Below are 23,265 nucleotides of genomic sequence, written 5' to 3'. Positions count from 1 at the left end.
ATTAAAAATCCTACAATGTGATTTTCTGGAGAAAAGAAAATCTCATTTTGTCTGTCATAGTTGAAGTGTACCTATAATGAAAATGACAGGCCTCTCTCATCTTTTTAAGTGGGAGAACTTGCACAATTGGTGGCTGACTAAATACTTTTTTGCCCCACTGTATAGGTACAGGTAAAGTGACTAGGCAACAGGATAGATAATAGACAGTAGCAGCATTGTATGTGGTGAGTGTGAAAGTGTGTGGGTGTGTGTGAGTGTGGCATTAGTATGCATGTGTATGCATGTTATTTGTGTGTGGGTGTATGTGTGTGTTGGAGTGTCAGTTTAAGTATGTGTGAGTGTGTGGGTAGCGTCCAGTGTGTGTGCATAGAGTCAGGGCAAGAGAGTCAATGCAGGTAGTCTGGGTATTTAGCAGTCTTATGGCTTGGGGATAGAAGCTGTTCAGGCATTCAGTGCTACAACAAAGATTCAGTGTTTACATGCATACCCCAGGTTAAATTGAAGGTAATGTACTGATACAAAATACCCAAATCATGCATCTTCCTTTAACTCCCCTTCTTTCTCCCTATCTGCCTCTCTCTGGCCAGTTGCATGGGCTGTCCCACTCCTCCCAGACACCCTGCAGTCCCAGTCTGTCTCGACAGCAGCAGCAGCTCCAACTCCATCAGCAGCAGCTGCAGTTACAGCAACAGCTCCAGCAGCTGCAGCAGCAGCACCACCTCCAGCTGCAGTTCCAGCACCTGGCTCAGCTAGCCCAGGGACAGCCTCTCAACACCGGGGGCGCCGCTGCATCCGCAGCCCAGACCCAGAGGGATGGTAAGCTGCTGGAGGTCATCGAGAGGAAGCGCTGCCTATGCAAAGAGATCAAGGCCCAGCGGCGCCCGGACAAGAGCCTGTGTAAGCAGGACAGCATGCCTATCCTGCCCAGCTGGAGACGGACCCCTGAACCCCGCAAGACGGGCACACCTCCCTGCCAGAGGCCCCAGGCTGTGGTGTGGGACACTGCCATCTGAGGGGGGCGGGTGGGGCAGGAGAGGTACAGTAGAAAGATAGGGGCAAGTACTATGTACTAAATAAGTACTATTGGGCACAATTGTTGTGAGACACAAGAAGTTTACAAGTTGAGAGAGATGGTGGGAATCACTTTCTACAAAAGGTGGAGGACTGTTTTCTCTCTTAGGAGTGACAGTGTGATTACCGCTGACCACAGAAGAGAGAGAATATGCATGAGAGTAAGATGAGAGTTTTGTGCTCTCACATGGTAAGACACATTTCATGCGGAGCTGATACAAGGTCGTCAAGGTTACTGAGATGTTTAGAGGTGTGTGGGCCAGAAAAATAATGAACAACTGAAACATAAACGTGATTTAAAGTATGACTTTGTAGAGATGGAAAAAGATGGGGAAGATTCAGTTGAGGGATATACCAATACAACATGAAACCAAGAAGAGACATACAATCAGTCAGTACTGTGTGATATTTTACACTTTAAATGTGATTTCTTACCCTTTAAATGTAGTATTCTAAAAGCCCTTCCTTGACTCTTTATTAATTTATTAAACTCTAGTCGACTCAACTTCGCTGATATAACATGAAAGGGGAGTATTTATACTATAAGAGGGAGTATTTATACCCTAAGAGGGAGTATTTATACCCTAAGAGGGAGTATTTATACTATACGAGGGAGTATTTATACTCTAAGAGGGAGTATTTATACCCCAAGAGGGAGTATTTATACTATAAGAGCAACACTGGTTCAATTAATTTGGCCTAATTTTCCCTAAATTAAAGTAACTGTCCAGTGTTTCCAGATTACTATGAAATATGACCTATAACTACTTACATTATGAGTGAAATAGTATTCCTTCCAACATTTTATTATTAAGTATGTTAAAAATCAGCTTTTCTGTGTTGGAATGGCATGGGCGTACCAGAACAACAGAATGGCGTGGGCGTACCAGAACAACAGAATGGCGTGGGAGTACCAGAACAACAGAATGGCGTGGGCGTACCAGAACAAGAGAATGGCGTGGGCGTACCAGAACAACAGAATGGCGTGGGCGTACCAGAACAACAGAATGTTGTGGGCATACCAGAACAACAGAATGGCGTGGGCGTACCAGAACAACATAATGTTGTGGGTGTACCAGAACAACAGAATGGTGTGGGCGTACCAGAACAACAGAATGTTGTGGGCATACCAGAACAACAGAATGGCGTGGGCGTACCAGAACAACATAATGTTGTGGGTGTACCAGAACAACAGAATGGTGTGGGCGTACCAGAACAACAGAATGGTGTGGGCGTACCAGAACAACAGAATGTTGTGGGCGTACCAGAACAACAGAATGGTGTGGGCGTACCAGAACAACAGAATGGTGTGGGTGTACTAGAACAACAGAATGTTGTGGGCGTACCAGAACAACAGAATGGTGTGGGCGTACCAGAACAACAGAATGGTGTGGGCGTACCAGAACAACAGAATGGTGTGGGCGTACCAGAACAACAGAATGGTGTGGGTGTACTAGAACAACAGAATGTTGTGGGCGTACCAGAACAACAGAATGGTGTGGGCGTACCAGAACAACAGAATGGTGTGGGTGTACCAGAACAACAGAATGGTGTGGGTGTACCAGAACAACAGAATGTTGTGGGTGTACTAGAACAACAGAATGTTGTGGGCGTACCAGCACAACAGAATGGTGTGGGCGTACCAGAACAACAGAATGGTGTGGGCGTACCAGAACAACAGAATGGTGTGGGCGTACCAGAACAACAGAATGGTGTGGGCGTATACTGGTGATTCAAAATATTAATGTGAGTAGGCCACTCAGGAGTATGAGGAAATAGAATGCATTTTTTAAACATCTGAGATGCAAGTTTAAGTAGTTTTTTTCTCTCCAATGTATACTTTGGCCACAAATACAAGTATAGGACAAGTCAACAACATTATTTGGTATGAGTTAACAGAATATAAACTTTTGAAGTGAGATTTTCACTGAACAGTTACTTTAAGTACAGCTTACATCAACTCATGGTTGACATGAAACCTCTCTCCCTCAAATGTCATGGACATTGGGAGGGAGAGTTTGAATGAGACTTATAAGGTTGATCCTCAGCAAGATACATTTTATACACACTTGTGTTCAAGCATATAGACATAAACTTGGTTTCCATCCAATTGACGACAGATTTACATGCGAATATTCTCAAATCCACATAAAAACAATATGTGCATTTTCCCACCAGAGATGTGTTTCCATTAAATGAACTTGTTGCACATAAAAGACTTTGAGTGATGAATTAGTGCACATAAAAATAAATGTTGCTGTTAAATTGTACTGCATAAAAAATACTTTTTCAAGTCTACTGGTGGTTTTCGAACAAAACATGTTGCTTTATTATAGCGAGTGTGCACACCGATATTGATGAAAGATTATCATGGACAAAAGAGCAAGATTATGTGCATTTGTCAAACGGCAGCCAAGCATCGATGATCATGTCACCCAAATAAGACCATCGATATTTATTGGAAAGTAGCATCAAGCTCATCACCTTGCACATTCACCACCCCAGTGAACTTCATCGTAATGTATTTAATCTGTAGCCTTTTAAACTGCATCCTTTCCCAACAAGTCCTAGTGGGATGACCACACAACATGTCATCGCGTGACTTCAAATTTACTTCGATATGATGGTTATAATATTAATATTTGCGCATAGTAGCATTTCCACCGATATTTCTCGCATAATTAATTTTACCGACACAAAAAGATCCCACCTTCTCTAGCATATTTTGTTTCGTCGACGTTTGAAAAGTTTACCAAAAAATGTTCTGTTTCCATCAGGCCTGGCATTACATTTTTTTTGTACTTTCCTCACAAAAAAATGTTTGGATGGAAACCTGGTTACAGACATTTAAAACACACTTCTCTCTAGCCTTTTATAAAAGAGATGGGATAAGGGATTGTTACTATTATAGAAGCGTTGAAACATGTTGAGTACATATGAGATGGATTGGTTTACCTTGTTGTTTGGGTAGAAGTAGATTGTTATTGTGGAGATAATCATGATTGAAGAGGGAAATACAACCTTGACTGTTTGCATATTTGTAATGTAAATATACAGACTTTCTCAAACTTTCTGCAATTTTATAGCAATATGTTCCCAATGTGGGAGTAACGATGTTAAAGCGTGTCAGCTGGCCAAAACATATATCAGACTTGAACTCAAAGTCACAGTTAACGTGTCATATCCTGCATGTCATTGATCAGACATACAGTACTGTTTAAAACCACATCAATTAATTGTGAGGAGATGGTCATTTGAGATTTGAACATTATTCTTGAAGATGCTATTATATAACTACATACAACTTGAAAAGTCCTGCTGTTAAATTGGAGTTGTTTAAAAAGATGAAAGTGTTGCTGGGGGAATCATTTAAAAATACATTATGACAGATGGCACATTCTGTACACTCAAATGCAATACAAAAGGACACAGATTAATTGTACAAAAAACATCACCAGTAAAAGAAAACACCACTGGTCATGTGACTCACTGTTGAATATTGCTGATGAAAACAAAGCACGGACACACCTATCAACACAGACAGTAGAAGAAGCTGCAGTTGATAGGGCTGTGTAACATCATCACACACACACCTCAAACAGAATGCTGGAAGATCCTGCATAAAAACATAGCATAGGCTTACGAGAAACAAAACCCCTATATATTACTGTAAATAGATGTACAACTGTATTGAAAATGTAGCAATTGTTTCCACTTTCATACTTGTAATCAATAAATATAATGTAGCATATAATGTATAAACTTACATTTGTTCAATTGTTTAAAAAAAAAATTAGTTACTTTATCTGTTGCAATTGGTCTACACACACATTACTGTATGATTCCACCAATAAATGACAAGCCCTCAAGACTAAGGCAATGTCTCACAATTGTCGTATCATATTTGTGCAATATTCCCTTTATGCAGTACATACAGTTGTTGTATTTATGCCCTTTTCTACATACATTGTATTTATGTACAGGTTTGAACAACTCAGTTTGATCATTGTTTGGACATTTTCTTAAATACTTTGCTGCTATCTCGAACTACTACTACTACTACTGTTGTTGTTAATTAAACTACAAATACAATTTCAGTATTCATGGCCATATCTAACATGACTACTATTGTGGTTGTTACATACTTGTTTTTATTTACTGAAAAAGCCATGTGAGATGAAGTTTGTACTTTAATGAGTCAATCCCTCTGTACTTGTATTCTGGCACTTGAATGTCTCCTGGTTGATGTTGTTGCTTTAATAGTTTGCACCAACCTGTACATTTGCAGTTCCACCCCGTGAAAAAGTATCCAAAATGTTGAGGTGACATTGCACCAATGTTACTAAGTCACTGCTTCACGTTTTGCCCACTTCACCAGTCAGTTTTGATGGTCCAGGTTATTATCAGTCATTTGACTATAGTTTAAAACAAACAAACAATGATGAAGACCATCTTGAGGGAGAGAAGGAACTGCAATGCATGCAGGGATTCCTTACATTGAAAACATGTCAGAGTTTGGGTTCTATCCCAAATCCATTGAAAAGTGTGCCCAATTGTATTTCAGATATACCAAGTTATCATATTGTTTTTAATTCATCATAACAATTGATAACTTATGCATAATTTACTAACTAGTTTACAGAAGCTGTCAGCTTTGTGTGTTGACTAAAACAGTGGCCAATATATGAGTGCCATACTATATTGATATGGTAAGATACGGTGTACCTTGGAAATCACTGCAGTGCTATATTCACATTGATATCGTAATTAAATACATTTGATATAATGAACAGGATTTCTGCATGTTTATGTTTCATGTCATGACATACAAGCGTGCTAACAAACTCTTTGCTTTGCATTATATCTTCACATTTCTTGTGTTTTAGGTCTTATATCTGCTATCATTGGTAACATAAGTAGTGGTGAATGTAGAAGATTGTCTCTGGTTTAAACCATTGCAGACAGTCAGAATGCACTTTAACAGGATTCTGCTGCAAGGCCATGGACCCGGTGACACCGCGTGTTGTAATGTCTTAGATCTCCATGTGAGGGCACCATTCTCATCAAATCAAATTTCATTGGTCACATACACATATTTAGCAGATGTTATTGCTGGTGTAGGGAAATGCTTGTACCAGTTACCAATCTCTGAGATTCATCAATGCAGTATACTGTATGTACACACACACACGGGCGCGCGGATGGATGCCAGCGGCAGAGCAGGCCACGTCATAATATGGCACCGGGACTACTGCAGAGTAATCCATCAGACTTGATGACTTGACCCTGCATTGCCATTAGACTGACTGGGAGACCAGACACCACTGCCACGCAATGCAGGGATCAATTTAACTAAGGCAACTCCCCAAAAGATCTGGACAGGATTTATACTGACTCTGCCTATAATCAGATCACCCTGCTTTTCCTTATATATGCCATTTTTTAGCAGACGCTTTTATCCAAAGCGACTTACAGTCATGTGTGCATACATTCTACGTATGGGTGGTCCCGGGAAACGAACCCACTACCTTGGCGTTACAAGCGCCATGCTCTACCAACTGAGCTACAGTAAACTACATGATTTTTGACATCCAGTTGCCAGTTGTGTGTAAATAAGCATCACATTGATATTGTGTGAGTCAGCTCCATATGGCTCTCCTTCCTCTTCCTTCCTTCCCTTGTGACGACCAGGTTTAGAGGACTGCAGGGGAATTAACCACAAAATAATAAACACATCCTCTGGGGAATCTGCATTATTCACCGTGTGGGTTTCAGGAAGGGGATGTTGAGGGGGAGACATTTCGTTCAGATGGATGTCACTATGAGCTATGTTCAAGACTCTCATTTAATCCCACCAAATATTTCATAGATTTCTGTGGCACCACTGTTTTTAGACACATGCACAGGATGCAGTTGGAATCTCCAGTGCTTATAATTAGCTGGAATGCTTGTCACTCAAGTCCTTCCTCTGACGTTAACTGAACAACACAGGTTGTAGGGGGCATATGATTGGTTAGAGAGGGATGGGTAGGGGGTGAGGTTTGAGTGACGATGAGCGAGAGAGAGACTGGTATAAAGAGAGAGAGAGATGAAGAGAGAGCGCTTTACTGCAGTATCACTACATTTCAGCATCACTCATCAAAACTCTGCGGCATGCGGACGAGAACGGCAGATGCCTGGGTTGTACTGAGTGTAGTGTCAACATTAACTGTAATTAGATACCCTAGCACGGAGCTGCCAGATTTTCATCCTTCTTGCAAAGCAGCTCTTCATTTGTGTACTTGATAGCGGGTTTCTGCTTTCTATCTGAGTAATTGGCACCCGTTTGTTTCCAGAGCAACTCTGTAACAAGTTTTGTAGTGTAGGCCTACCTCACAGCTAGATACTTCACCAACCGACTTTCTACATTAGGCTATAAAGCCCGGTAATAAAAACATCTTGAAATGGCAAAAGATGCCGAGAAGAGCACTTGGAAGAACACCATATGGAACCCCAGTACGCGGGAATTTTGTGGCAGGACAGCGAGCAGCTGGGGTGAGTCTAGTCGTGATGGTCGCCTGCAGCAATGAAGCACATATGGCCCCTCTACCTCTAAAACCATGGAGGAAGACAGGTCTGTCATCAATGACGTGAGGCCCATTGTTTAGTTTAGCAACAACCACGAAGGGTAAAGAAAGCTTCAAAACATCGGGAAATCCAATTACATGTGTTTTGCTTGAAATTAACATGCTATATTTGTAGGTTTAAAAAGTATTCGTGCGATTTGACATGTCTGTATAATAGATCATTTACTACAGCACTACTAATATTCAACTTGGATTTGAATAATGTAATGTAACGAGCCTGGGTTTATAAACTCGTGCGAAATCGACTGCCGCACGAGCATGCTTTTGCGGCACAGTCGATAGCGCGCCGGACCTCGGGCTCAAAGGTCGAGGGTTCGAGACCTGCTCCCTGCTGTTTCATTACAGTATTTTCTGTAGTGTAAGTATTTCGCTAGCTAGGTGCCCATCGCTAGTTGGTTGGATGGGCGGCTAGCGGATTAAACTCAACGATTTACGATGGAGTTGAGGAGTGACTAGTGTGTGCGGACTGGAGATCAGACGTCACACACAAATCAGTTTCTTTATCAACTACTGATTTCAGCACCCCAAAGTATAGCCCGCAATTTCACACAGTGTAGGCAGGTTGGTATGGCATAGATAGCAAGCATTACAGATCGACAAAAAGGTTATAAAGTATTATGCCGGCTAGATTAAGCTAGCGTGTAACCTTATTTTGGTTATGAAACAAATGCCTAATTCGATAATAGTTAGCTAACTAGCTAACTTGTAGTATTTGGATTGCTTGAAAGTTGTCATGTTTAAAATGCTCAACAGCTAGCAGTTTAATCAGTCACTTTAGACCGCGCAGTCAGTCCCGACCGTAAAAAACATGTTATTCAAAACAGATGTGTAATTGACAACATCTAGCTGGCTCGGGTTTTTAATTTGCACACTGGTGATGTCGTTTCCTCATCAATATGTTTTTATTTACGCTGATGAAGAGTGACAGACACTGTTTCTGCCTTGCCACAAGCTATATATATATAGCTAGTTAGGTATGCATAACATACGAGTCATGACAATTGACAAACGCTCCTCATTTTAGTTTCGTCTCATCGATATTAGCTAGCTACTAGTAGTAACTTCGTCAGCCAGTCATGAAATTGGTTGCTAAGTAATCCAATCCGTTAATGTGCACGATATAGTTCCAGTCCTAGCCTCCAGAAATACACTGCAGTGGAGAAGTAAAGGAAAACTCAATGATAATGTTCCCACTCAAGAACCCAGCAAACATGCATGCTTTTACAGTGGCACGGGACACCCGCCTGCATGCAGTTACTGCATTTAGTTAGAATTTTACTACTTCGGCTTCATAGTTTGAAATAAATGGTCAAAGTTATTTTATTTTTAAATGAGCAGGTCCGCAGCATCTCGTTATCTACAGGCTTTACAATGATGTCATGAGCATCCTTTAATTGTACACTTAGGAATGCGTAGAGTCAATTTGACCAGGCTGAAATGTAGAATTTGTAAACAGATTGTAGCAAAGCCTGTAATGCGCAATTTAAAGCTTCTGCCTCACCCGAGCATCAGTTAATACGATTGGTTGCTGTTGTAACGCTTGTCCTCTTCTTCTGACAAGGAGTAAGAGAGGTCGGACCAATGTGCAGCATGGTAAGTGTCCATTTTAGTTTATTAAACTGAACACCGAAGAACACAAAGTGAATGATACAAACGAAAACCGAAACAGTCCTGAAATGTGAAACAAACATTACAACAGGAAACAATCACCGACAACTCAAAAGTGAAACCAGGCTACATTAGTATGGTTCTCAATCAGGGACAACGATTGACAGCTGCCTCTGATTGAGAACCATACCAGGCCAAACAGAAATCCCAAAACATAGAAAAGGGAATATAGACAACCCACCCAACTCACGCCATGACCATACTAAAACACAGACATAACAAAAGAACTAAGGTCAGAACGTGACAGCTGTCCAGTGCAAGGCTGTGCTGAAGCTCAGATGTGCCATTATGTGTGGTTTGAGCTTGTGTGAGCTCAGGAAATGTTGCCTACATTATTATTTGTATTTATTAATTTCACTGAGTTTTATGCGCAATGTGTCTGGACATACAACCTGATCTCATAGACGAGACGAGACGAAACATAGTAAATGGTCAATCCCGGACACTTAAATTAGTATAATATGTTACATTTGGTATGGTTGCGTAAGACAAAAGGTTAATGAAAGGTGGATGGGTGGGCGTATAACGCAAACATCTAGCAACCTGAAGGTTGCATGTTCAAATCTCATCTTGCACAATTTTAGCTACTTTGCAACTACTTATTATTTTTGAGCTACTTTGCAACTCCTTAGCATGTTAGCTAACCCTTCCCCCAACCTTAATCCTTTTAGCTAACCCTTCCCCAAACCCTAAAGTTAATCCTTCAACCTAACTCCTAACCTTAACCCTAAGCTTAACCTCTAACACTAACCCCTAGCCTACCTAACATTAGCAACAACAAATTGGAATTCGTAACATATCATACGTTTTTAATATTTGTAACATATTTTACATTTTGCAAATTTGTCACATACATCCACCAATGAATGCATGCCATATGAAACATAACATGTCATACTACAAGGAATTGCAAAAATCAAAAATCACTGAAGCTGGAGTCATATCTCCCTCACTAACTTTAAGCATCAGCTGTCAGAACAGCTTACCGATCATTGACACAGCCCATCTGTAAATAGCCCACCCAACTACCTCATCCCCATATTGTTATTTATTTATTTGCTCCTTTGCACCCCAGTGTCTCTACTTTCACATTCATCTTCTGCACATCTATCACTCCAGTGTTAATGCTACATTTTTATTTATTTTGCCACTATGGCCTATTTATTGCCTTACCTCCCTAATCTTACTACATTTGCACACACTGTATATAGATTGTTCTATTGTGTTATTGCCTGTATGTTTGTTTATCCCATGTTTAACTTTGTGTTGTTGGTGTCGCACTGCTTTGCTTTATCTTGGCCAGGTTGCAATTGTAAATGAGAACTTGTTCTCAACTGGCCTACCTGGTTAAATAAAGGTGAAATAAATTAAACAAATTAAATGGAGTATATCAGATTTTTTAAATTTAACCTCTATTTGACTAGGCAGTTAAGAACAATTTCTTATTTACAATGATGGCCTACGTACATTTATGTACAGTATAATCCGAAATGCTCTGTGACCAGGTTGGGACATAAGGGTTGAGGCAGTGGAACTACACTAAATATACAAAAGTATGTGGACACCCCTTCAAATGAGTGGATTTGGCTATTTCAGCCAAACCCGTTGCAGACAGGTATATAAAATTGACCACACAGCTATTCAATCTCCATAGACAAACATTGGCAGTAGAATGGCCCATACTGGAAAGCTCAGTGACTTTCAAGGTGGCACCCTGCTAGAGCTCCCCCGGTCAACTGTAAATGCTGTTATTGTGAAGTAGAAATGTCTAGGAGTAACAACGGCTCAGTCGTGAAGTGGTACGCCACACAAGCTCACAGAACGGGACCGCCGAGTGCTGAGGCACGTAGAGTGTAGAAATTGTCTGTCCTCGGTTGCAACACTCACTACCGAGTTCCAAACTGCCTCTGGAAGCAACGTCAGCACAAGAACTGTCGGCTGGAGTGGTGTAAAGCTCGCCACCATTTGACTCTGGAGCAGTGGAAACGTGTTCTCTGGAGTGATGAATCATTCTTCACCATCTGGCAGATGAATCTGGGTTTGGCGGATGCCAGGAGAACGCTACCTGCCCAAATGCATAGTGACACCTGTAAAGTTTGGTGGAGGAATATTGTCTGGGGCTGATTTTCATGGTCCGGGCTAGATTTTCACTAGTTCCAGTGAAGGGAAATCCTAACGCTACAGCATACAATGACATTCTATTCAATTCTGTGTTTCCAACTTTGTGGCAACAGTTTGGCTAAGACCCTTTCCTGTTTCAGCATGACAATGCCCCCGTGCACAATGCGAGGTCCATACAGAAATGGTTTGTCGAGATCGGTGTGGAAGAACTTGACTGGCCTGCACAGAGCCCTGACCTCAACACCATCGAACACCTTTGGGATGAATTGGAACACCGACTGCGAGCCTAACATTAGTGCCCGACCTCACTAATCTGAATGGAAGCAAGTCCCTGCAGCAATGTTCCAACATCTAGTGGAAAGCCTTCCAAGAAGAGTGGAGGCTGTTATAGCAGCAAAGGGTGGACACCATGAGGTGTCCACATACCTTTGGTCATGTAGTGTATTTTAAATTAAATTGACCACCATTTAAAATACTATTCTCTGTTGTACTTTGTAAAGACTACAGTAGGCCTCTTGAGATTGAATACTCATTACTTTAACCTGTCTTCTGGTGCAGAGCGAGATTTGAGGGCCAGTTGCTACTTCAAATAGCCTCAGAGTTGATAAGGCCTGTTATTAACCCAAAAAGGCTATACAAAACGCAAAAGTAGTGGGTTTGTGCTATTGATTTCAACTACATGCTATTAGGTTGCAATCAATATTACAATGCAGGTTTTGTTTCAGTGAAGAATTATTTTGATAAGAGAAATTATATCTGCTAAGTGTCAAGATCAGCACGATAATCTGCACAACCAAGATCTGCAATAATATATGGTAATGTTCTAACATGCGAGATTTGAAACGATGACCGCTACGTCATAAACACCCGACCTGAAGCTATTTGAAATGTTCATGAAAATAATTGTGCGCAAATCAAGATTAAAGTTTTTAATTTCAAGTGCAGAAGTGTAGTGAAATGCATTTCTTTCTCTAACCCGAACAATGCAGTAATCAATATCAATGTAGTGCTGAATATAACATAAGGTTGAACAAACACACATTAAATAAAAAGAAGAAATAAGAAGAACACGAGAAAGTAAGCATACTATATACAGAGTCAGTTCCAATACCATATCACTCAATACCATATCACTCTATATGTATAGGGGTAAGGTGACTAGGCATCAGGATATAAGATAAACAAAGTAGCAGCAGGCTAAATGATGATTGTATGTGAGTGTGTGTGCGTGTGTGTAGAGTCAGTGTCAGTGTGTGGAGTCCTGTGAGTATGCATATAATTAAATACATTCTGTTAGCTATTTAGCAGTCTAATGGCATATGGCTCTTTTCTTCCAAATTTTTTTTTTACCCCCCTTTCACCCCAATTTCGTGGTATCCAATTGTTAGTAGTTACTATCTTGTCTCATCGCTACAACTCCCGTACGGGCTCGGGAGCCCGTACGGGAGACGAAGGTCATGCATCCTCCGAAACACAACCCAACCCAACCCAACCAAGCCGCACTGCTTCTTAACACAGCGCATATCCAACCCGGGAGCCAGCCGCACCAATGTGTCGGAGAAAACACTGTGCACCTGGTTAGCGCGCACTGCGCCTGGTCTACCACAGGAGTCGCTAGTGCGCGATGAGACAAGGATATCCCTACCGGCCAAACCCCCCCTAACCCGGACGTTGCTAGACCAATTGTGCGTCGCCCCATGGACCTCCCGGTCGCGGCCGGCTGCGGCAGAGCCTGGGCTCGGACCCAGAGTCTCTGGTGGCACAGCTACTGCACTGCCCGGGAGGCCCTCATATGGCTCTTTTCCAATGACGTTGAGGCGTTTTAAACTGGGTAAAGCCGAGCGCCACATTCTATTTGTATCACCTTCAACCCCCCCAGCCCTTCGCATCTCTTAGTGTGAGTAAATCAGTGCAGGATTTAATCCTAATCTAATGACTTCACAGGCTGATTGGCCAAGTATCAATTGTAGACATCAAATCAAACTGTACATCAACTTCAGAACATTCCCTTTAATTGAGTTTGCTGAATTGAATCAGAATGGTTTCAGATGTAATCTCTAATCAATGTCAATTCTATGATTTGAGATGTCACCCTTGTCACGAGAATTTTCAATCCCAATCAAATCAAATGTATTTATATAGCCCTTCGTACATCAGCTGATATCTCAAAGTGCTGTACAGAAACCCAGCCTAAAACCCCAAACAGCAAGCAATGCAGGTGTAGAAGCACAGTGGCTAGGAAAAACTCCCTAGAAAGGCCCAAACCTAGGAAGAAACCTAGAGAGGAACCAGGCCATGTGGGGTGGCCAGTCCTCTTCTGGCTGTGCCGGGTGGAGATTATAACAGACATGGCCAAGATGTTCAAATGTTCATAAATGACCAGCATGGTCCAATAATAATAAGGCAGAACAGTGGAAACTGGAGCAGCAGCACGGCCAGGTGGACTGGGGACAGCAAGGAGTCATCATGTCAGGTAGTCCTGAGGCATGGTCCTAGGGCTCAGGTCCTCCGAGAGAGAGAAAGAAAGAGAGAATTAGAGAGAGCACACTTAAATTCACACAGGACACCGAATAGGACAGGAGAAGTACTCCAGATATAACAAACTGACCCTAGCCCCCCGACACATAAACTACTGCAGCATAAATACTGGAGGCTGAGACAGGAGGGGTCAGGAGACACTGTGGCCCCATCCGATGATACCCCCGGACAGGGCCAAACAGGAAGGATATAACCCCACCCACTTTGCCAAAGCACAGCCCCCACACCACTAGAGGGATATCTTCAACCACCAACTTACCATCCTGAGACAAGGCCGAGTATAGCCCACAAAGATCTCCGCCACGGCACAACCCAAGGGGGGGCGCCAACCCAGACAGGAAGATCACATCAGTGACTCAATCCACTCAGGTGACGCACCCCTCCCAGGGGCGGTATGAAAGAGCCCCAGTAAGCCAGTGACTCAGCCCCTGTAATAGGGTTAGAGGCTGATGATAACTAATAATTACCAATGATGACCAATCCCCGAGGTTTGTAAGACCCTGGGTTTAAAAATAATTAGGCAAAGACTCAGTTTATGCTAAATGTCCGTAAAGTTTATTCAGAGAACGTTCTGAAGTCCATAATACAAAGACATGCCATTTTATAACTCACTCCCTCCCTACCTAATACATGCACATACAGTACATACACACAAACAGTAGGTGGAATGTATCTTTCCTCATAGTTCTCACCACTCGTTTATCAGTTCCAAACTGGCAGTTCCCTCCTCCCGAGATTAGAGGAACCTTGACAGGACTCCCTGTCCTGTCGTAAGTTCTAACTAGGTCAGGTCATACACAGTTTAATTGTTCTCTGTATTTTCTTAGTCGCACACACACATTTCTACTTGTCTCGACCAAACCTTATTAGACTGAAGTTTTTCATTCTAATTCATTATATATGTTACATCATCTTAATAATTACATTTCAGGGTGGAATTCTTTAGTCATTACCTTAAACATGTAAATTCCCTTATCAACCCGCCATACACATACACAAAGACACACACACACACGGGCACCTGACTTTATCTGAAAGTGGGTGTGTAAAAAAATGGTGTATTTATTTTTTGTGAATTGTTTTAACCATTTCGTGCAAATAAACATTATAATATATTTTTAGAACACAAGTGCACATCAATGCCTAATCTATCATATCCATTACAGATAACAAATCCTAATTGCTAAATTGCCCCATATATATATTCAGTCAATAAAAAAACAAGTGCCATTTTAAGATTGATTTATTGAAACCATGATATCAACTTGGGTATGACGCTACAAGCTTGGCACAGCTGTATTTGGGGAGTTTCTCCCATTCTTCTTTTAAGATCCTCTCAAGCTCTGTCAGGTCTCTCCAGAGATGTTCAGAGATGTTCAAGTCCGTGCTCTGGCTGGACCACTCATGGACATACAGAGACTTGTCCCGAAGCCACTCCTGCGTTGTCTTGGCTGTGTGCATAGGGTCGTTGCCCTGTTAGAAGGTGAACCTTCACCCCAGTCTGAGTGCTCTGGAGCAGGGATTCATCAAGGATCTCTATGTACTTTGCTCTGTTCATCTTTTTATTTATTTATTTATTGAATGAATTTTCAATTTTACCCCTTTTTCTCCCCAATTTTGTGGTATCTAATTGTTAGTAATTACTATCTTGTTTCATCGCCACAACTCCCGTACGGGCTCGGGAGAGACGAAGGTCGAAAGCCATGCGTCCTCCGAAACACAACCCAACCAAGCCGCACTGCTTCTTAACACAGCGCACATCCAACCCGGAAGCCAGCCGCACCAATGTGTCGGAGGAAATACCGTGCACCTGGCGACCTTGCGTGCACTGCGCCCGGCCTGCCACAGGAGTTGCTGGTGCGCGATGAGACAAGGATATCCCTACTGGACTAACCCGGACGACGCTAGGCCAATTGTGCGGACCTCCCAGTCGCGGTTGGCTGCGACAGAGCCTGGGCGCAAACCCAGAGTCTCTGGTGGCACAGCTAGCGCTGCGATGCAGTACCCTAGACCACTGCGCCACCCGGGAGGCTCTGTTCATCTTTCCCTTAATCCTGACTAGTCTCCCAGTCCCTGCTGATGAAAGACATCCCCACAGCATGATGCTGCCACCACCATGCTTCCTCCAGGCGTGACTCTTGGCATTCAGGCCAAAGAGTTCAATCTTGGTTCCATCAGACCAGAGAATCATGTTTCACATGGTCGGAATCCTTTGCCTTTTGGCAAACTCCAGGCGGGCTGTCATGTGCCTTTTACTGAATGTGTGTGTGTGTGTGTGTGCACTCTGGACACGTGTGTAGAGGGAGTGGTCAGAACGCAGTGAGTGAGACACAGAGGGGAAAGGGAATTTATGGAGAAGAACTGCATGATGCCTGGCTTGTTTTGTTTTTTTCCTACGCAAATGCGCATGTAGGCCTCCAAATGGAACACTAGAGTCAAAGCAATTCAACGTGTCTTGAAGACAATAAAAAATAAATAAAAATCGGGACAAAATGTCACTTGCCCATTCGGGTAGCCACAAATCAGATTCCACCAGATAGTTTCAGTATTTGAAACAATTGTCATCTCTGGTTAAAGATCACATGTTGAGGTCTGTCGAGACTCATGCCCATCCACACCTCCGACGTTAACTTTTTTTTTGTTAGAGGCTAAATGCTAATTATCAAAAACAAACATAAACTAATTGCAAAGAAAGACAAATCCAGGTCATTAAGTTAGACAAGCTAGTAGCTACCAAATCTAATTTATGGTAAGTGTGGACATATACAGTGCATTCGGAAAGTATTCAGACCCCTCATGTTGTTACGTTATAGCCTTATTCTAAAATGGATGTTTATATATATATATATATATACCTTAATTACATAAGTATTAAGACCCTTTGCTATGAGACTTAAATTGAGCTCAGGTACATCCTGTTTCCATTGATCATTATCCTTGAGATGTTTCTACAACTTGATTGGAGTCCACCTGTGGTAAATGCAATTGATTGGACATGATTTGGAAAGGCACACACCTGTCTATATAAGGTCCCATAGTTGACTGTGCATGTCAGAATAAAAAACAAGCCATGAAGGAATTTTCCGTAGAGCGACATGACTGTTTTTTATTTATTTTTTTACCTTTATTTAACCAGGCAAGTCAGTTAAGAACAAATTCTTATTTTCAATGACGGCCTGTTCAGGGGCAGAACGACAGATATGTGCCTTGTCAGCTCGGGGGTTTGAACACGCAACCTTCCGGTTACTAGTCCAACGCTCTAACCACTAGGCTACCCTGCCGCCTTGTTGAGGCACAGATCTGGGGAAGGGTACCAAAAATGTGTGCAGGTCCCCAAGAACACAATGGCCTTCATCATTCTTAAATGGAGAAATTTGGAATCCACCAAGACTCCTCCAAGAGCTGGCCGCCTGGCCAAACTGAGCAATCGGGGGAGAAGGACCTTGGTCAAGGTGATGACCAAGAAGCCACTCCTCAGTAAAAGGCGCATGACAGCCTGCTTGGATTCTCTGGTCTGATAAAATCAAGATTGAATTCTTTGGTCTGAATGCCAAGCATCACATCTGGAGGAAACCTGGCACCATCCCTACGGTGAAGCATAGTGGTGGCAGCATGATGCTGTGGGGATGTTTTTCAGCGACAGGGACTAGGAGACTAGTCAGGATCGAGGGATAGATGAACAGAGCAAAGTACAGAGAGATTCTTAATGAAAACCTGCTCTAGAGCGCTTAGGACCTCAGATTAGGGCAAAGGTTAATCTTCCAACAGGACAACGACCCTAAGCACACTGTCATGTCCTGACCTTAGTTCCCTTTTTATGTCTCTATTTTAGTATGGTCAGGGCGTGAGTTGGGGTGGGCATTCTATGTTTTGTGTTCTATGTTTTCTATTTCTATGTGTTTGGCCTGGTATGGTTCCCAATCAGAGGCAGCTGGCAATCGTTGTCTCTGATTGAGAACCATACTTAGGTAGCCTGTTTTCCCACTATGGGTGTTGCGTAGTTATTTTCTGTTTAGTGTGTGTTGCACCTGACGGAGCTGTTTCGGTTGTGCCTTTTGTTACTTTGTATTTAGTGTTCAGTTATATTTAATAAAATGCCGAACACGTACCATGCTGCACCTTGGTCCTCACCTTCTTCCACCAATGACCTTTACACACACCGCCAAGACAACGCAGGAGTGGCTTCAGGACAAGTCTCTGAATGTCCTTGAGTGGCTCAGCCAGAGCCCGGACTTGAACCCGATCGAACATCTCTGGAGAGACCTGAAAATAGCTGTGCAGTGATGCTCCCCATCCAACCTGACAGAGCTTGAGAGGATCTGCAGAGAAGAATGGGAGAAACTCCCCAAATACAGGTGTGCCAAGTTTGTAGCGTCATACCCAAGAATATTCGAGGCTGTTATCGCTGACAAACGTTTCTCTTATGATTCACTGTAGTTGACTGATTCACATACAGTAAGTTGACTGTGCCTTCAAACAGCTTGGAAAATTCCAGAAAATTGTGTCATGGCTTTAGAAGCTTCTGATAGGCTAATTGACATAATATGAGTCAATTGGAGGTGTACCTATGGATGTATTTCAAGGCCTACCTTCAAAGTCAGTGCCTCTTTGCTTGACGTCATGGGAAAATCAAAAGAAATCAGCCAAGACCTTGTAGACCACCACAAGTCTGGTTCATCCTTGGGAGCAATTTTCCAAATGCTTGAAGGTACCATGTTAATCTGTATAAACAATAGTATGCAAGTATAAACACCATGGGACCACGCAGCCGTCATACCGCTCAGGAAGGAAACGTGTTCTGTCTCCTAGAGATGAACGTACTTTGGTGCGAAAGTGCAAGTCCATCCCAGAACAACAGTAAAGGACCCTGTGAAGATGCTGGAGGAAACAGGTACAAAAGTATCTATATCCACAGTATAACGAGTCCTATATCGACATAACCTGAAAGGCCGCTCAGCAAGGAAGAAGCCACTGCTCCAAAACCGCCATAAAAAAGCCAGACTACGGTTTGCAACTGCACATGGAGACAAAGATTGTACTTTTTTGAGAAATGTCCTTTGGTCTGATGAAACAAAAATAGAACTGCTTGGCCATAATGACCATCGTTATTTTTGGAAGAACACCATCCCAACCGTGAAGCACTGGGTGGCAGCATCATGTTGTGGAGGTGCTTTGCTGCAGGAGGGACTGGTGCACTTCACAAAATAGATGGCATCATTATGTGGATATATTGAAGCAACATCTCAAGACATCAGTCAGGAAGTTGAAGCTTGGTCACAAATGGGTCTTCCAAAGGGACAATGACCCCAAGCATACTTCCAAAGTTGTGGCAAAATGGCTTAAGGACAACAAAGTCAAGTTTTTGGAGTGGCCATCACAAAGCCCTTACCTCAATCCTATAGAGAATATGTGGGCAGAACTGAAAAAGCGTGTGCGAGCAAGGAGGCTTACAAACCTGACTCAGTTATATCAGCTCTGTCAGGAGGAATGGGACAAAATTCACACAACTTATTGTGGGAAGCTTGTGGAAGGCTACCTGAAACGTTTGACCCAAGTAAAGCAATTTAAAGGCAATGATCCCAAATACTAATTGAGTGTATGTAAACTTCTGACCCACTGGGAATGTGATGAAAGAAATAAAATCTGAATTAAATAATTCTCTCTACTATTATTCTGACATTTCATTCTTAAAACAAAGTGGTGATCCTACCTGACCTAAGACAGGGAATTTTTACTAGGATTAAATGTCAGGAATTGTGAAAAACGGAGTTTAAATGTATTTCGCTAAAGTGTTTGTTAACTTTCGACTTCAACTTTATGTAATGAATTATGGTTTCAGTTTTATTTTATGCATTTGCAAACATTTCCAAAAGCCTGTTTTTCTTTGTCATTATGGGTTATTGTGTGTAGATTGATGAGGGGGAAAACAATTGATTCCATTTTAGAATAAGACTGTAACGTAACAGTAAAGGGGTCTGAATACTTCCCGAATGCACTGTACAAGTGAAAGTGAATGAGAGAAATTGACTAATCTCATGCACAAAGGACCTTAGGTCATGTAATTGCAATTTTTTCTATGATAGCGCACACTGCTGAAATTAGCTGGGGTAGAAATTCACTACGGTTCCTTGTGGATATGCAAGTGTGTGTTTGTGTGTTGCACAATTATGGAAATAGTTCTTAGATCCCGTGGCAATTTCAGAAGTACATGAATATTAAAACAGCCACAGCACATACATATTATTTTATCCTTACCATGTTTTCCATTCACAGCCTCTGTTTGATAACCCAGATTCAAAGCAGCGTCCACAGTATTCATTGATGTTTGAATACTATCCTCTTTTCAAAGGCGTCCGTGTTGCCATTGTAGGAGGGAAAGCACAGGACGCTGCCGGCCAATTCTGTACCGCCATTATATTATTTGCTTTCAACTCTCCCTGTGATGGGCGGATGAAAAGAGCGAGGCGGAGGAAGGGTGAAAGATAGAGGGGCATGGTGATAAGAGGTCAGGCAGGATAGCTAGTAAACTGGATACCCTCCTGGTGTGGCCAGGGTAAAGGTGACCCTCTCTACACTCCACCTGACCTGGGTCTGTACACCAGAGAGAGTGGTATAGGGTGATAAAGACAGAGAGAGTGGTATAGGGTGATAAAGACAGAGAGAGTGGTATAGGGTGATAAAGACAGCGAGAGAGTGGTATAGGGTGATGAAGACAGAGAGTGGTATAGGGTGATAAAGACAGAGAGAGAGTGGTATAGGGTGATGAAGACAGAGAGTGGTATAGGGTGATAAAGACAGAGAGAGAGTGGTATAGGGTGATGAAGACAGAGAGTGGTATATTGTGATGAAGACAGAGAGAGTGGTATAGGGTGATAAAGACAGAGAGAGAGTGATATAGGGTGATAAAGACAGAGAGAGAGAGTGGTATAGGGTGATAAAGACAGAGAGAGAGTGGTATAGGGTGATAAAGACAGAGAGAGAGAGTGGTATAGGGTGATAAAGACAGAGAGAGAGTGGTATAGGGTGATAAAGACAGAGAGAGAGTGATAGGTGAGAATTGTCTGTTAATTGAATGATTAGAATATTCCGACCCCTGAAACATATAATTGTATGGAATTGATTGGAATGTATAAAATCATAATCAATAAATGTGTCGTCCTAGTCAGAATTAGGGTAAAGACAATATGTCTTTATGGTATTATAAACACAGACTGTCTGAGCTTGGTGCCGACCTGACTAGAGATTGGGAGAGAACAGGGAGTACGTGTCAAGAACAAGGTCACAAAGCTCTGGCGGCTGGGTAGCAGGACATGTGTGTGCGTCTGTTTGTGTGCATGTGTATGTGAGTCTGTGTGCGTGTGAATGTGTGGGTGTGAGAAGTCGGTATAAAATGAATTGTTTTGTATTCTTGACTTTAGAACGTTCTCTGAATAAACTGTGCTAACCTTTTGTATAAGCTGAGTCTTTGACTAATTATTATTATACCCATGGTCTAACAAACCTCGGGAATTGGTCAGAGCTATTGATGGATTGTTATTATCATTGGGATTGGAAATTCTCTTAGAATAGGTCTCGAAGGACCAATTGATATCTCAATGTATTTTCCTGCCCTGTTTGCTTAAAATATGTCCTGTCCAAACCTCAAAGGACCATATCTTCCCCTATTTATTATCGATGATGAATAGGATTTCTGTTCCTGTTGTAATACCAAATCAATACGAGCCAATTTGAAACCTTCACAGACAGTGTTTACAGAATCCTGAACCTCTTCCTCACTAGAGTCTATTTCCCCGCTCCCCATAATTTGTCCTGTCTCAATTCCACTTTCTCCTCTGAGACTTGCTGTACCTAGTGAACTGCTTATCTCTCCACCTCTCCTAGCTCGGCTCGCCCCCACCCTACTAAGTTCTGTTTAATGGTACGGCTTGTCTCGGGACGCATTCCACTGAGGAAAGCAATTTTTAATTGTTGACTATACGGGGCCTTGAGTCCCTCCACTGCCAGGGATTCTTTTAACCAAATATTCTCCCGGAGCAATATATATATATATATAAATAAATACTACTACAGGTCAAAAGATAAAACTAAATTTTCAAATAACATGACCAGATCAAGAATGTCTGCCCTTAGTCCAAGGCTATGCCATTTCTTTCTTCTCATTGGTTCAATTTACAACTATGTCAAGGAACTATAAACTCGTAAATAATTATCAGTTACTCAATTTACCTTAAAATCGGTATCACAAATTACCTTAAATCATTATCCAAATGGCCCTCCCCTGAGGCTGATCAGACCCCTAAGGAAAAAGCCATGATAGAGGTCAAGAGTCATACCAACCTTTTATGGTCGTGTTACTCAATTGATGTCTTCCCAGAACATTCCCGTATCAAAATAATTCACGTGTTTAATTAAAACTCAGAAAATAAAACTTATCATACTCCACATGTGTGTACCCCTTTAAGATGTTGTGTCTATAGAAAAATGTAAATCTCCACAAACCCTAAAGCTAAAAACAAACACAACATATCCAGGACTTTTCAATTTTGGTAGAAACATGCCTCTATTTCACTCACTCGCTCCCTTCAAGATTACAACCACCGGAAAACATTTCCACAGAAAGACAATGAAGCATTACTCCCCCCTTAAAAACCTTTGTCAAACTACCCCGATTCAGTAACCCTAACGTTAACTACAACCAAAACCTAATGATCATTCCATTTTACTCCTTCCAATCATCAGTTTTACATTTCCTCAGTGGTGATATATGAAACCCATTCAGTCTGTCTGCAGACAGTCTCCCCAAATTCTTAATAGGAATATCCTGCCATTCGATACCCACAACTGGGATTAACGTGCACTGTCCCTTTAAAATAAAATGAACTAACCTGCAATCCCCTTTACCGACCAGACATGGTTCCACGTAATGGAAACAGATTATAATGTTTAGAATACGTTAACATCCTGTTCAAATTCACTGGTGTTACCTAAACAATCAAACCAAAAATCAATAACCGGGAACTATCACACAACTTTTACGATTCAACTATTCAGACCTCCCTCTCTTACAGCCAAATATAGCCCAGTGAGCCCCACCAACCAGTGATGCCCACCTAACAATTTTGTTGCTTTGATTTAGCATCTTTTCAGACTATCCTGACAAATTCAGCTACTTAAAAAAAAAATGTATTTGGAACTTTTAGCAACTTTTGAAAAATGACTCAAAACTATAATGCACGCATTT

The 23,265-nt window shown here is 41.9% G+C and overlaps 2 protein-coding genes across 2 annotated transcripts in view; both read left to right on the top strand.

Annotated features, from left to right (window-relative positions):
* The window catches only part of LOC118390725 (neuronal tyrosine-phosphorylated phosphoinositide-3-kinase adapter 1-like), a 66,569-nt gene extending 65,554 nt beyond the window's left edge, over positions 1-1,015 (top strand). Inside the window, exon 7 of the mRNA XM_035781446.2 lies at positions 588-1,015. Within this exon, the coding sequence (XP_035637339.1) occupies positions 588-1,013 (426 nt within the window). The 3' untranslated portion in view covers positions 1,014-1,015. The remainder of the gene's footprint in view (positions 1-587) is intronic.
* A 6,138-nt stretch (positions 1,016-7,153) lies between these two features.
* LOC118390169 (sodium/potassium-transporting ATPase subunit beta-2-like) overlaps positions 7,154-23,265 on the top strand; it is a 28,994-nt gene continuing 12,882 nt past the window's right edge. Inside the window, exon 1 of the mRNA XM_035780447.2 lies at positions 7,154-7,605. Coding sequence (XP_035636340.1) covers positions 7,515-7,605 — 91 coding nt within the window. The 5' untranslated portion in view covers positions 7,154-7,514. The remainder of the gene's footprint in view (positions 7,606-23,265) is intronic.

This window comes from Oncorhynchus keta, chromosome 11, assembly GCF_023373465.1.
Source record: "Oncorhynchus keta strain PuntledgeMale-10-30-2019 chromosome 11, Oket_V2, whole genome shotgun sequence".
Taxonomy (NCBI): Eukaryota; Metazoa; Chordata; class Actinopteri; order Salmoniformes; family Salmonidae; genus Oncorhynchus; species Oncorhynchus keta.
The sequence above is the reverse complement of the archived record's forward strand: the minus strand, read 5'-3'. Positions and strand labels throughout refer to the sequence as shown.